Below are 14,346 nucleotides of genomic sequence, written 5' to 3'. Positions count from 1 at the left end.
ACAGCGACCAGCCGGTCGAGTAGGGTTGGTAGGCGATCTCGTGTGGTGGCGAGGGTGGTCACCGGTCGGTGGGTGCCGTTCGAAGGACGGTGCGTTCTAGTCGAGTAGTGGATGGACCGCATCGTAAGTTCCATGATATAACGCTTGCATTGATCAGTTTCATAAGACACATGTTCGCTGGCAAATGTAAACGATCTCAACGCAATACGCAAGACTCCGCACCAAGCTCCAGGGGAATAAACGAACACCGTCACCGGAACAATATCCAGAGAAAGAAGTCTTTGAATTTGGTAGGACACAGTGGATGCAAATGTGACGCACCTGCGTCAAATAGGACGCAGTGAATATGCGCTGCGCCCGCCGCTTATAGCTTAGGTGAATTTATATCGGATTTATCGGGATTTATATCAATCAATATTGTACTACCTTGGGTGGATTACTTACTTTTTCATTTTATTTTCTGCATTTTCTGTTGATCTATCCTCTGTCATGTAGATGAGTTCGTTTTATATATTTATATACGAACTACCTAAGTGTTTTTCTATGGGTTTGCTTTCATTGAACTGTTGTGTCATTGTGTGAATTAACTTTGCGTAGCTGCTTGCAAAATTCATTGAATTGAATTTAAACGCTCAAATGTTTCTCATTTATTTTGTGGTTATTTACACCTTTAAGGCGCATTTTCAAAAAGTTAAAGGCTAAATTTAAAAAGCTTACGTTCAAAATTGAAATGCATGTGAACGTTTTGAATTCGATCTTTACCTTTTTGAAATTGCGCCTTCAAAGGTGTAGACCCTGTTTCATGGCACTGCTTTATAGCGTGCTACGCCTAGTGCTCTATTGGGTTTCCATGGAAACATCGCCCACTGCCCAGACCCTTGCAACGCTGGTTACTGAAAGGCCAAGACTAATTCCGCACCAATACCTTCAACGCTATGTGTGGACTGTGGTGCACAGCCAGTCTGCAAAGTGAGGCTCACAGGTCGATGAGGCGCACCGACCCAAGCTGAAAATCCGCACCAACCCTTCAAACGTAGCCGGAAAATCTGCACCAAAGAGTAATCTCACTGAGAGTACAAAAAATCCACACGAAAGCTGAGCGCATCTCATTCACCAATGATGCTGAGTGCAGAATGCAACAAACTCAGATTCTTTCAATGCAGCCTTTTAGCTGTGTCAAACCTACCTGATAAATTGTTGGCATTTGACTGCTTGGAGCGGCAGAGTGGTGATTTTCTGGCCCTCTCATCGGCCATGCTCATCTCTCTCACACTACCGCAATGGGCCCATGATAACTGATAAGTAATAATGTGAGCAGTTCATGCCTATTATGAGGGACGAGCAGAAGTTAATTTGAGCAAGTTGATCATACAGTCACCATCATAACTGATTTCGATTTTTTAGCCTGGCGGGCAGCGGCTGAAGGCTCACATGGTAATCTTTTAAATTGCATGCCTGTTTACACTCATTTTTAGTTTGGAACGATATGTATAGTTGACATCTTTTGATTTATTAAGCTTAGTTAAACTTGGCACAGAACTGCTGACTGCACCACACACAATGCACATTTTATCCATTAAAATGTTTAATATAACAATTTTTCAGCTCACTGGATTCATCTACTGAATAGAAGTGATTGTCACTAAAAGTGAAAGGCTGCAAATATCAGAGAAAAGTTCAGGACTATCATGGCTTTATATACATCAGACTGGACTCCAATAAACGATGACACTTTCTTCAGGTAAGGTTGCTTCTATCAGGGACTGGCTGACATTCTTCTTTTCGATTTTTACATAAGTTTATAAAGTTCATAAGTGTTAAACGCTTATTCAACGATTTTCAGTATCCAAACCTGCTATTTTCTAGGTAAAATTGTGACTTGCAATTTGCAACTGATATATCTTACAATAATAAGTTTTGCACTGCAAAATGCATTGTAACTTCTATATGTTGCTTCTTCATAAATGTGTGAAGATCCTCACATTCTATATCCTCTGGCCCTGGTCAGCTGCAGTGCCAGTGACTCCTGTCCACTGTCCCATCGTCCCCAGGCGTCACGAGCTGTACCCCATGTCGTGGGCCGAGTGCGACTGGACGGAGCGCACGCTGGTCTGTGTGGCCAGCTCCGGTGGGCCGATCGCTGTCTGCCGCGACGTCTCCAACTCTGCCGTGCCCATCATGATCTACAACGGCGCCGGCGAGAGCCTCGGATTGGCCAAGGTCAGTCAGGGCAGCATGGTGTGGTAGATGGGGTGGGGCTGCTAAGCACATTTTTTAAAGTCTAGACGCATATCTTCCTCAGTGCTGGACGCTGCTTGTCTCTGTTTTCCGAATTTGCCATGTACGTCCTACATAATTGTACCATGGATGAAGTATTCCTGATCCATGATTTTACATTGTAGGTATTATCCCGAGCTATTCTGAAGAAACATTTGGCGATGCTTCATCTCAACCTTTTCACCTCTATGAGCTGTAAAATGTCATCGGAGAGAAAGTGAGGGTTCATGATCAGTCGCGGTCCATGACGGACCACAGCCGGAGATGACCCCAGAGACCCCTCTGCCCGCAGTGGAATGGTCAGCTGGCCGGCGCCGGCTGGAGTGACGACGAGCGCCTGGTGCTGGTGGACGCGGCCGGTCAGGTCTCCGTTTACGACATGTTCGGAAAGATGGAGCGCTCACTCAGCCTCGGACAGGTCCGTAGGGAGATCAGCCTCGGTGACACTCTCAGTGATCGTTTTTGAATTCACATTTTAACTCTGATTTAAACAAGAATTTTGGCTAAAACGCCACCTAGCTAAAAATAAAATTGAAGTTTATGCATTGCGTTCGAAGACGGTGCTATGGTGATGATAACATTTTTTGCGCTTGTTTGTGTGTTCTTCGTGTTGACTTGTCTGCTGCTTCATTTTGCCTCACTAGTGTATTTCCCATGACGCTCCATGCCTCGCCTGACCGTTTGATCTGTCGGCCGCCGTCCGCAGGAGGTGAAAAAGTTCACGGTGGAGTCTGCGTCCGTGTTCCTCAGTCACCAGGGCACCGGACTGGCGGTGCTGTGCCGCAACCAGCGCTTCTACATGACCACATCGCTGGAACAGCCGCTCGTCAAAAAACTGCCCGACGCACCCGGTACGTGTAGTTGAGGTCGAGGGGTAGAGTGAAAGCGTGGCCGAATGAGGAAGATGGGTACATTGGTCAGCTCAGCTATGCAGTACTTTGTGATAAGTATCGTTGCAAATGCGAGCTATGAATACATGGTTTTATTTTACTTGTGTCAAAGTCAACTTGGATTACCTATCGTAAATTTCTAGTAAAATCGAAGACATTCTCTCTTGGTGCTGTCAGCCGGTTGAAGCATGTGGCAGCGACGGTGTATTCGGCCGTCGGTGTTTTTAGTTCGGTGTCTGTCCGGTAGGTGGCAGCGGACCTCCGAGCTGCTGGGTGACCACGGCCGACCGGTACCGCTCAGCAGTGCTGGTGGCCAAGGGACTGGAGGTCTCACTTCTGGAGGCAGACTCCAAGGCTCAGCCGCTGGTGAGTGTGTGATGAGAGATGGTCAGATGTGAATTACATGGGACGGGAAATAATGCAGTGCCTGCAGCTAAAACTCATCTGTTTTATGAGCTATAACTTCTTTGGCGAACAGCTGCCATCCCAAACAGCTACTGGCCTTACCACACTCAATTCTTGACATTATTTTATTGGCTTGTCAGTTATTGTACGCGTCGTGTTCATTTTTCAATGATTGTGCCTAGTTTCCCGGCTGTGCCTAGTTCCACCCTCCCGTTAGGTCGTTCTGGCTCGATATACTGCTCGCATACGTCTCGTTAATTTCGCCCCGCTCCTCATCCTGATTACATTAGTCGCCTGTAACTCACCTCCCCGCCTTTTCAGGCGATAACTCTGCCGGCGGCGGCGCAGCGGGTCACGCAGCTAGTGACGAACCGCGCCGGGGACCTGCTGGCGGCGCTGACTGACTCGGGTCACCTGGTGCTGACGTCACTGGACCTGCGTCAGACGTTCTGCACAGTGGACACAGGCGCCCGCCAGCCGGCCAAACAACTCCAGTGGTCAGTGATGATGAGGTCTAGGGAGGGGAGGGTGTTAGAGTGAGGGAGTGACTAACTGACCGTTCAGAGAGCGTTCATTTATCGTCCAATCCTCTCAATGCAACCAGCTGCTAGTGACACTGGTTCTGCTAATCTATGGCTAAGATGGATTCATTACTTAGATGTAAAGCAAGAAGCTGTGTGCATATTTTATGGACCCATGGACCCTCTGTTATGCATATTGACGTCTATCCGACAAGCAGCTGAATGCTGTCGGGTGACCAGTCTGCAGTTCGGGCGCTCTGTATCGATACAATCACAATCAACCTCGTCGCCGAATATCATTTGTCCCGTCACCACCATGCCGTCGATGCGCGCCCAGGTGCGGCTCGTACGCGGTGGTGGGCTACTGGAACAGCAGTCTTCTGGTGGTGAACCGGCGCGGGGAGACCATCAAATACGGCCTGGACGTGCCCGGCCAGCTGTGTGCCGAGTGTGACTGCATCCGACTGGTGACACCCTACAGCCACGAGCTCATCGAACAGGTGCGCGCCGCTGCGGCAGGGAATGACTAAAATTTATGCTCACCTTGAAGCTGGTAAATGTTAGCAAACGGCTCGTGTCTTCGGCTGTCGTAAGTACCAATGCCGTAGGTAACCACGTGCATTTTTTTCTGTGGAGGGTATTTGCGGATTGCTTTTCCATCTCCAGTCCCCTGTGGGCTCTGTGCAGGTATAGAGCAACTCAGTGGTCATGTTCCGTATCGGCCGATGTTGGACGTTGATGCAATCTCCTGAATATTTCCTGGTGTGGAGCAGTCAGTGGCAGTGTTCAGGACGGGTTTATTTTATCTGTTCATTACACCGTCTTCCCATTTCCCAGGTGTGGAGCGACTCAGTGGCTGTGTTCCGTATCGGTTCCATGGACCCGGCAGCCGTCCTGGTGGAGACACACCGCGAGTATGAGGTCAGTGAAACTACCCTCCCAGCACTCGCCGGTTAACAGAGGCCCTGTAAGGACGTGTTTTGTCATCGGTCAATGCTCACTTCTTACATTTACAGCTCGAATATCATTTTGGTCTTCGATCGATACTAGATAGTTGAATGCACAGGCTATGGTACGTCAAGAAATCCTGCAGCTGACACCGGCTTTTGGTGCTCATGTTTCTGACCACCGGCTTTACCTGTTCCCGAGCAGAAGCGGAGCCATCTGGCGGACGAGTATCTGCGGATGATTCTGACCCGGCTGAACCAGGCGGTCACCTCCTGTATCGAGGCGGCCGGCCACGAGCACAACCCGCAGGTTCAGAAACTCCTGCTCAGGGTCAGTAAAGCACGCATAGTACTGGGTTGTGTTTTCCTTTGCCCTTCTGTGTCGAGTAGCAGCGTAACACGCTCTACTGAATTCCAGTCATTGCAGATTCCTCGGTATTACTCTTTTTGTTGATTTGATAGATGAACTACGATACGCCTGTTAAACTTTTGCTTTTGGATGTCCATGGCCATAAATATGAATGCTATTGCAGCAACTCTGGTGCTCTGTTCTGTTTGTGCTTCTTACTGAATTCCAAACTGAAGTGCCTGTGCAATGTGCATTCTAGCAGTTCAATGATCTAAACACTTCCTCAGTTCACTCGTTGTATCGTTTGCAGGCGGCGCAGTACGGCAAGAGTTTCGTGTCTGAGCTGGATCCGGAGCTGTTCGTGTCGACGTGCCGCTACCTGCGCGTGCTCAACTCACTGAGGCACCACAGCCACGGCATGCCGCTCACCATGGGACAGTGAGTAGTGAGACAGGGATAGAGGGACGTGCTCAACTCACTGAGGCACCACAGCCACGGCATGCCACTCACCATGGGACAGTGAGTAGTGAGACAGGGATAGAGGGACGTGCTCAACTCACTGAGGCACCACAGTCACGGCATGCCACTCACCATGGGACAGTGAGTAGTGAGACAGGGATAGGGGACTGTGCTCAACTCACTAAGACACCACAGTCACGGCATGCCACTCACCATGGGACAGTGAGTAGTGAGACGGATAGAGGGACGTGCTCAACTCACTGAGGCACCACAGTCACGGCATGCCACTCACCATGGGACAATGAGTAGTGAGACAGGGATATGGGACTGTGATCAACTCACTGTGAGATGAAAAATGTAGTGACAGTCTTTCTTCGGCCATTCTCTCGTTGTACGCTTCTTGGTAGTCCGGGAGGACAAAATGAATCTTCCGACAGCTAACATTTATCCGAGGTTAAATTGAATGACAAAGCAGGTCTATGCAGGTTCGGTCCATTGAATCTATCGTGTTTACTGGACACTGCAACACAAACCGTCAAGGATGTGACTGTATCGTACTATGGCTGTCAATGCAACTCCCTGCCCTCAGTTCACCCCCCCCCCCCTCCGTCTCCCTGCGTCAGACTGCGTCAGATGCCGGTGCCGGCGCTGCTGGACCGGCTGATGCGGCGCAGGCTGCACTTTCTGGCGCTGCGCGTGTGCCGCCAGCTGCAGCCGGCACCACACGCCGACCAGCGCCGGGTGCTCGAGGCCTGGGCCAAACACCTGGTGGTCAGCTCGGACGGCGAGGGACAGGCGGTGGCGCGACAGATCGCCGACCGGCTCGGCTCCCAGTCGGGAATATCGTTCGCCGACGTGGCCAAGACGGCCATCGCGGCCGGGAAGCGCGGCACTGCCATACAGGTGAGGGAGGGCTGCGGGGCGACAGGGGAGGGGGACGCGGCTCAGGTGTACAGGTCTCGCGGGTTTTAGCGGTAGGTGGCTCGGCGAGCGGGAGGGCAACCAGTTCCGCCTCTGTATCGGTGACCATTCGCTCCGCCCAGTTACTCGCGAGTGCGTACTACGGCACATAGTAAAGTGGGGAGGGAAGGGTCAGAGTGGCAGCCTGCGTAGAGGCTAGAACCGGTTTCTGTCGTCTGGGCCGGCGACACGGCATGCGGCCAGGGGACGGGGAAAGGTCAGAGGTCACTCACAATGTGCACTACCGCGTCCCGTCCTCTCTGCGTGCTGACCAGCGCACGACCTCGGCCGTTGGCCAATCGGCATTGAACGGTAAAGGCCACCCGTAGCCAGCGGCGGGCGGGGTGAGCCGGCAGCGTGCCGATTCATAGGTAGTCGTCCAACGTTTTAGCCGAGGCCGGGAGACGACTGCAATGTTATTTCTTGGGAACAGTTCTGTCATTTAACCCGCGCCCCGTTAAGGTCTACCAAGCATCGGTCCCATGGGGGGGGGGGGATTTGCCCCCCTCAAAGATCTCGAGAACCACGCAAAATAGCGACAAGCAGCAAACTGTGTTGGATGGTCCCAACGAGGAAATACCTTTTGGCTCAATTTCATTGACCTCAGTCAAACCGATGACGTCACAGGTCAGGTCAAATGTCGAATTTTCACCGTTTACAGGCATTTCAAGAAATATGTTTTAAAATCGAGTAAAATGCATGCCATTAATCGATAAGGAATCGATGAATGACAATTTTCGATGGGGAATTGTTCGTCAAACACATATTTTGTAATTTGGGGTCACTGATACCAGGTCAGGTCACAGAGGTCAGGTCACTGAGGGTCACAATATGAAAATAACTATTATGTGATGCATGTTTTCTGGTTCATTTTACATGACAAATGCGATTATGTGGGTCAGGCAGCCTTTGGGGCCAGTTTAGGTTATGTTCTGGTGAAGGTCAGGTAAAGGTCAGGTCAAATTTGGTCAAATTTTTTAATTTGATATTTTTGCATAAAATTGGTATCGATTCGATGCAGCTCGTCACGCAGCTTTGGTCAGGGTCATGCAATTTTCAGGGTAGGTGTAAACTTTTAATTGCAGATGGCCTGAACTTATCCTGGCTCCTGACCGCATGGGTATTTATTTACTTATGGTTAAAAAATAAGGCTAATGTGGTGGTCTTTGTTTTGCGCTACGTGGTCTAGAATTGCTAAAAATTGAGTTAAAAATTGACGTCACCAATTTCGAAGTTTTTTTTCGCTAAAACTTGGCCAAAAAAAGGAGGTATCGATCTACAATTTGTTAGGTAGATCGAAGAAATCAGGGACTATTATATTGCATGTTCTTTAATTATATTCCATGTTTGTTCTATTATATTCCTTTTTTTAATTCGAAAAACGTTTGGGGTTTTTGCTATTTTGTAACAGACCAATTTTTTTTATTTGGGGGGTCAAAATCTCACAAGTTTGAAAATCCCAGTTTGCAGTTTTGTAGCGCCGTCTTTCCTCTACACGACCAGATAGAGAACTTTGAAATTGCTTCTCATCTTCTCTGAATCCTTCTCACTAGCCTGTTCAACGTGTTTCCATTTCCATCGCTAGTGACCTCGCCTTTAGGTAATGTGACCAGAAACCGGCAGCTAAACAGCAGATATTCTAGAGTCGCGGAAACCTTGAAGATTAGCTGTGCCGCAATGTCATTCCGAATGGTTTTCAACCTGGATAGATCGTGTCCCTGCGCTCAGCAGATCGGCAAATTTGTAGTTAAGCAGCCCTGAAGGCACCGGCCAAGTTCCTGCGCTGGTCCCGGCCAAATAAGACACAAGGGACCAAACACAATTTCATATGTTGGGACGTTTCTAATCACAAGTCTAGAAACGAACGGTTAATGAGACCTGACACGCCGCATGCCCATTCTGGCCTGTAATGGGCTCTAAAAACTGGTCACAGACCAAAGGTCATTTTGGTCAGGGTCATGAAATTTTCAGGGTAGGTGTAAACTTTTAATTGCAGATGGCCTGAACTTATCCTGGCTCCTGACCGCATGGGTATTTATTTACTTATGGTGAGAAAAATAACTTACGGCACTGAACGCTTCGCTGCTATCCGCCACTATTTACCAGAGTTATTCAGGAAAAAACGAGGAGAGGGGCTCATTTTATCACCCCTAATAAGAAGTAGGGTTTCCATTAAAAGTAAACGGTAACATCGAAAAATAACATTTCCTGTAGTATATTTCTCAATTTAATATGGTGGGTTCTTTCGTAATGTTAATAAATGATAAGGTAAACAATATTGTAAGTTGACCATGGCACTACATTTCCATTCTATTTCATCCCGTGACCCGTTTGTTCTAGCCCCTCTCGCCTGCCGCCTCCCCCCCCCCACACCACCACCACTACCACCAAACCGGCTGAGTTGGCTGAGGCGAGTGCCTCCCCTCCCTTCATGCCAAACAGAGCCTGGCTGTCGTGACCTCTGGCCTCACCGCCCGAAGGCTCGCCCGCTGTCCAAGGACGCCCTGCGCGGGCCGCAGTGATAGCCTCTGCCGAGTCCCGCCTCTATCCACCGTTCACCACGCGCTGGATTCATTCATGCCTCTGTGTTTCAGCCTCCTACTCGTCGGGTGGCGCCACTGTAGTCATAGGCGACTGCAGGGAAGCCGCGGTCAGAATGCCCCAAACGGCGAATTTTGAGGTTTTCCTTTAATTTCTCCGAAACTAGCCGGCATACAATCAAACCTTTTTCCATGATCATGAAAGGGAGTTAAACGAATAAATCGGTCACATCTTCAAGCCTACAAAGCTGAAGACGAAAAAGATATAGCCGGAAAGGCAAAACCTACGCTTAAAACCCGCGAGACCTGTACATTTTGTGGTGTGTTTTACTGAATTCGTCCTTATCTTTGGTGAATGATGGCCGGGTATTCGCAAATCATATAAAGCACAGTCTTTGTTTTGGACATGTACATTTGTTCATCTTTAACCTGGGACGTGTTGAGACTATTAATTGTTGCGCGAAGCAAAATTTCATTATAGAAAGCGGAGTGAGTGTCAGGGACGTAGAGACTTATAAGCTCTGATATCATTTAGCCCCTTCTGACACCGGTCTGCCCCCTCTCCCCAGCTGCTGGCGATGGAGCAGCAGGCGCGGCGCACCGTACCGCTGCTAATCGACCTCAACATGTGTGACGAGGCTCTGAAGCGGGCCGCCGACTCAGGCGACCCGGACCTGGCGCATTCTGCACTCCTGCAGCTCAGGGACGCCCGCGGACGGGCAGAGTTCCAGGTGAGGTCTAATGCTGCGGCTCAACGCCTGATAGATCGCTACGGCAGGCGGTGCGTGGTAGTTCGGCGTCCATAGTATTCGACTGATGTGTTGACGTTTAGCTGTTGGGAGTTCCGTCTAAGCTCCTGTTGAGCTCTTATTGACCATCCCCAACACGGATTAACCAGCACCCTTGCCAGCACCCAGTTATGCCAAGTTATGCCAGCACAACACCCTCTGCTGGTACTCTTGCCGCGTACTATTAGGTTCGTCCCGCCTGTTTCGACAGATGCTCATCCGCAACTACCCACTGATGCAGTCCCTCTACATGAAGTACCTGCGGAGCCGCGGTCAGACCGAGCTGGTGCGCGACGGACTCATTCAGGAGGACGACTTTGAGGGACAGGCGCGCCTGCGCATCGCCGAGTCGTACAAAGAGACGGTGAGTGGTGAGATTAAGGGGTCAGCGGGTTTTCGAGCTAAAACAGGGTAGGGGCGATTCCTTTGGGTGCGTGTGTGAATTATCAGATCCTTTGGGTGCCGTGGTTGACGAGGCTCTGCAAATGGGAACTCGGGTAACTAGGGTCGTGTGCTGGCGACAGACATATTATTGCATTTTGGGCAGCTGCTGGCTGTGGGTTTCGCTCCCCTTGTGGGTGCAATGTTTCGAAACGTTGATCTGTTACCGTTCACAGCGCGTGGATCTGAGGATATCGCATCTGGTGGCCGCCCAGGACTGCTACAAGAAGGCCAAGAACGAGTTCTGGGCCACACAGACCGAGGACCAGCACAAGCTCCTGAAATACCAGGTGAGATACAGTAGCTATCTGATTGTTACTGACACCCAGAGAAGCACGTCTTAGGGTCATGGCTGTTCCTAAAGGGTATATGAGTTTATGACAGCTAACTAGAAAAAAGTATGGAAACAATGCCCGAAGAAAATGATTGATGCGTCTATTAGACATCTTTTTGTCGTATCAAGTCAAGTAGACCTTATGTATTGAAAGAAAAAGCAGAACGATTAACTCGATGACTGTATTTAAAGCTTCATCAACAGATTACCAACATCGGTGTCTGTTTTGCAGTCGAGTCTGGAGGAGAGCTGTAACCGGGAGTACGTCGGCTTGTCTCTACAAGACACCATCAAACAGCTGATCCTATCCGACCGACACAAACTGGCCGACAGCCTGCGCAACGAGTACAAAATCTCCGACAAACGGTGCGTGTCCAGTACAAAATATCAGACAAACGGTACGACGTGGCGAGTACGCAATATCAGACAAACGGTACGTGTCCAGTACAAAATCTCCGACAAACGGTACGTGTCCAGAACAAAATGTCAGACAAACGGTACGTGGCGAGTACAGTACAAAATATAAGACAAATGGTACGTACGTAAGTGAGCTCGAGGCGAGCCATCGTGACGTGAATGTTGTAAAATGGTTCTTGTCAAAAGAACTTGGTACCGTCTGCTCAGCTAATTACGTTATAGTCAAGCTTGAGTAGAACGTTACAGTGAATTGATGTCAATTGAGTTCCTTCATTGATCGATGACGCATGTGGCTCAGGTTCTGGTGGACCAAGCTGCTTGCGCTGGCGGAGGGAGAGCAGTGGGCCGAACTGGAGAAATTCGCCAAGAGCAAAAAGTCGCCCGTCGGTTACGAGGTGAGCTGAAAATTCACCGAGGCTATTTTGTTTATTTTTGCTAAATAAGGCCAGACGGATTTTAGCTCTTTTATCAGCTGCTTGTGTCAGCTCCCTGTCTGCCCAGGGAAAACTGGAGAAAAGATCTTTGTGTCTTGCAATCTCATATCATATTTGGGTATTATTGCCGACAGACCTCTGACATCCAGTGGATCTTCTCGTTACAGCCGTTCGTGGACGCGTGTCTGGAGCACGGCAGTCTTGTCGAGGCCAAAAAGTATCTGCCCCGCGTCAACGACGAAAACAAAGTCAAATACTACGCCAAGGCCGGGTAAGCTGTTTTACTCTTGTTCAGATTAATTGTCCGTAGTTGTCACGTGTACCGATTAACACCCAAGGAAAAACATCACACGCGTAATCCCAGCTGGGCTGAATCTTAGATGAAACCGCTCAAATGGAACTCTCACCCCCCCCCCCCTAACATCTCATAGAATCGACTCGCTAATTCCTACGCGTTCGTCAGTGGGGCCACCACTCCGGTTCATTGACGCCGTCCGCCCGTTGCAGGCTGCTGGAGGACGCGGCCCGGATCGCGTTCGAGCAGCGCGACCGCGACGCGCTGGCGTATGTGGAGGGTCTGTGTGGTCCCAACAACCGGTCAGTGCTGCAGCAGATCGGCCAGTACCGGCAGACGCTCAAACCCTAGTCGCGGCGGACGCTAAAACCCTCATCCCGGCGGACGCTGAAACCCTATAGTTCTGGCGGCACTCCAGTCCCTATAGTTCCGGCAGACACTCAGACCCTAGTCAAGCGGCGCAGCTGGTGGTGTAGGGACTCCACGGATCGAGCCGGACACGGGAGGATGAATATGCTGTGCTGTCCAAGCCGCGTAAATTTGTACGGTGGAGATATTTGTAGACGGTGCAGCGATATCGGGCGGGCTGTGGTGTTGCTGACTGGGCTCGGTGGCCGATCCTGCCTGCTGTATAGTTTCCAAGTGGGAGCTCGTGGACCCAACCTGGACTCGATGGAGCTGAGTGCTACCTGGTCTGCCCAATTATGTGAGCTGGCGCTGCTCTTGGCTGTGGCTATGTCATTACAGGATAGTGCGGTGTGCTCTATATCGTGTTTTGTAAAGCTGCTGCAGCCTTATGTGATGGCTTTGTTTAGTGGGTTACACCAGAATGGTAATGGATAGTTGCACCTATTCGGTTACCATGCACAGACTATTCCATGTAAGGGCTGTGTACTGCGGCTTTATTGATTTGCTTATCTACATACCCATGACAGGCTCATAGCGTGTACTGTGTAATCGTGCTAGTGGGCAACTGCGGGACTGTTTTGCTTTCATTTATTTGTGCTGCACAATATATTAATAATGTTTAAATACTGGCAAAGTATACGAGTCAACAATGCATAATATACATATTACAGTTTACAAAGCACTTTATTTTAGCTGATGCGGGATTCGGAGCTTTGCGCGCCGCCCAAACAATAATTAGAATCAACCACAGTTGGCGTGCGATTGCGGGTCATGCTCTGCGTACGCTTGAGTGAGATTGTTACTCGTTGCAGTTACTGAGTGAAATCGTAACCTGTGCAGAAAGGTAACTCCACCTAGCCCTTGGGTCTTATAAATCGCATCTATTGAGGCGCATACGTTTTTACTAGCGCACACCTTCGTCCCGTCTCCCCCCCCCCCATTCATCTGTTTGGAATTACAGGTTCAAAAATGATGGAATGTTCATATATGAATGTATATAGCGAAATGCACTCATATGCACCTGCGGCGACGACACAATAGCATGCACTGCAATATACGATATCACACAATCCTGCGGATAATCGCTCCGCTCTTGTAGATACTCTCTGTTTTTTTTTCTGTTTACTCATGTTTTCACGTGGGCAGCGTTTGATAAGTTACACTACATATCCGCACAGACATCCTGACAACCATCCCGCTAAACCCACATGCCATATAGCGGGAACACAAGGACTAGGAAATTAATAATGCAGATACATTTCCGTTTCGGATAAAGTAAACCATAGTTCATACACAATACCGTTTCGGATAATGTTAACCCTAATCGTTCACACACAATACCTGATATCCCAGTCTCGCCGGTGCACATACATTTACCAGTAGCTGGATAAGCGTGTTTTCATATTCATTTTCCATCCCAACGACCGACGGCAATATCGTTTCAACAGCCAGTGATTGGGAATGTCTTTCAGCGGCGGCCAGCGCAACGGAGCGAGGCAAGAACTGACCCAAGGTGAGAGGAGCTTTATACCTGACGCACTCTGTCTCCAGGCTTATTACGAGCGAGCGAGCGCAGCGAGCGAAGCGAGTCTTTTCAATATAACGGAAAAAATCTCTGTATGAGCGGCCCGGCCCGGCCCGGCCCGGCCCAGCCTGTAACGCTTTTAAGAGGCTTATATCTCAGCAACCGCTGGACCGATTGGCCAGCGGTCTTTTTTGCTGGGTAGCCCCATCCCTTCTACCCCGTAATTGACTACTTTTGATACATCTCAGTGACCGTCGTGGCACGTGCCACGTGAAAAGTCAAGGGTGTTCAAGCTGTTTTGCAAAAGTAGTGATTTTGAGAGGCCCATATCTCAGCAGCCGCTTGGGCGATTGTCT

The 14,346-nt window shown here is 49.5% G+C and overlaps 1 protein-coding gene across 2 annotated transcripts; it reads left to right on the top strand.

Annotated features, from left to right (window-relative positions):
- Positions 1 to 312: 312 nt before the first annotated feature.
- Positions 313 to 13,140, top strand: LOC122381239 (vacuolar protein sorting-associated protein 16 homolog). 2 transcript variants are annotated; one of them, XM_043365195.1, is made up of 19 exons: positions 313 to 375; positions 1,606 to 1,741; positions 2,052 to 2,220; positions 2,570 to 2,695; positions 2,984 to 3,128; positions 3,415 to 3,533; positions 3,894 to 4,069; positions 4,431 to 4,593; positions 4,931 to 5,014; positions 5,246 to 5,371; positions 5,700 to 5,827; positions 6,472 to 6,751; positions 9,918 to 10,079; positions 10,348 to 10,500; positions 10,754 to 10,867; positions 11,144 to 11,277; positions 11,627 to 11,723; positions 11,930 to 12,033; positions 12,270 to 13,140. In XM_043365195.1, exons 2-19 carry the CDS (start codon positions 1,689 to 1,691, stop codon positions 12,406 to 12,408), a joined length of 2,472 nt encoding a protein of 823 aa, XP_043221130.1. In that variant the 5' UTR covers positions 313 to 375; positions 1,606 to 1,688; the 3' UTR covers positions 12,409 to 13,140. The 2 variants fall into 2 exon arrangements, with proteins under 2 accessions (XP_043221130.1, XP_043221129.1); XM_043365194.1 differs by having other exon boundaries at positions 366 to 419.
- Positions 13,141 to 14,346: the final 1,206 nt, after the last annotated feature.

This window comes from Amphibalanus amphitrite, unplaced genomic scaffold (assembly GCF_019059575.1).
Source record: "Amphibalanus amphitrite isolate SeventyFive unplaced genomic scaffold, NRLGWU_Aamphi_draft 000116F_arrow, whole genome shotgun sequence".
Lineage (NCBI taxonomy): Eukaryota > Metazoa > Arthropoda > Thecostraca > Balanomorpha > Balanidae > Amphibalanus > Amphibalanus amphitrite.
This window is presented reverse-complemented; position numbering and strand designations above follow the sequence as displayed.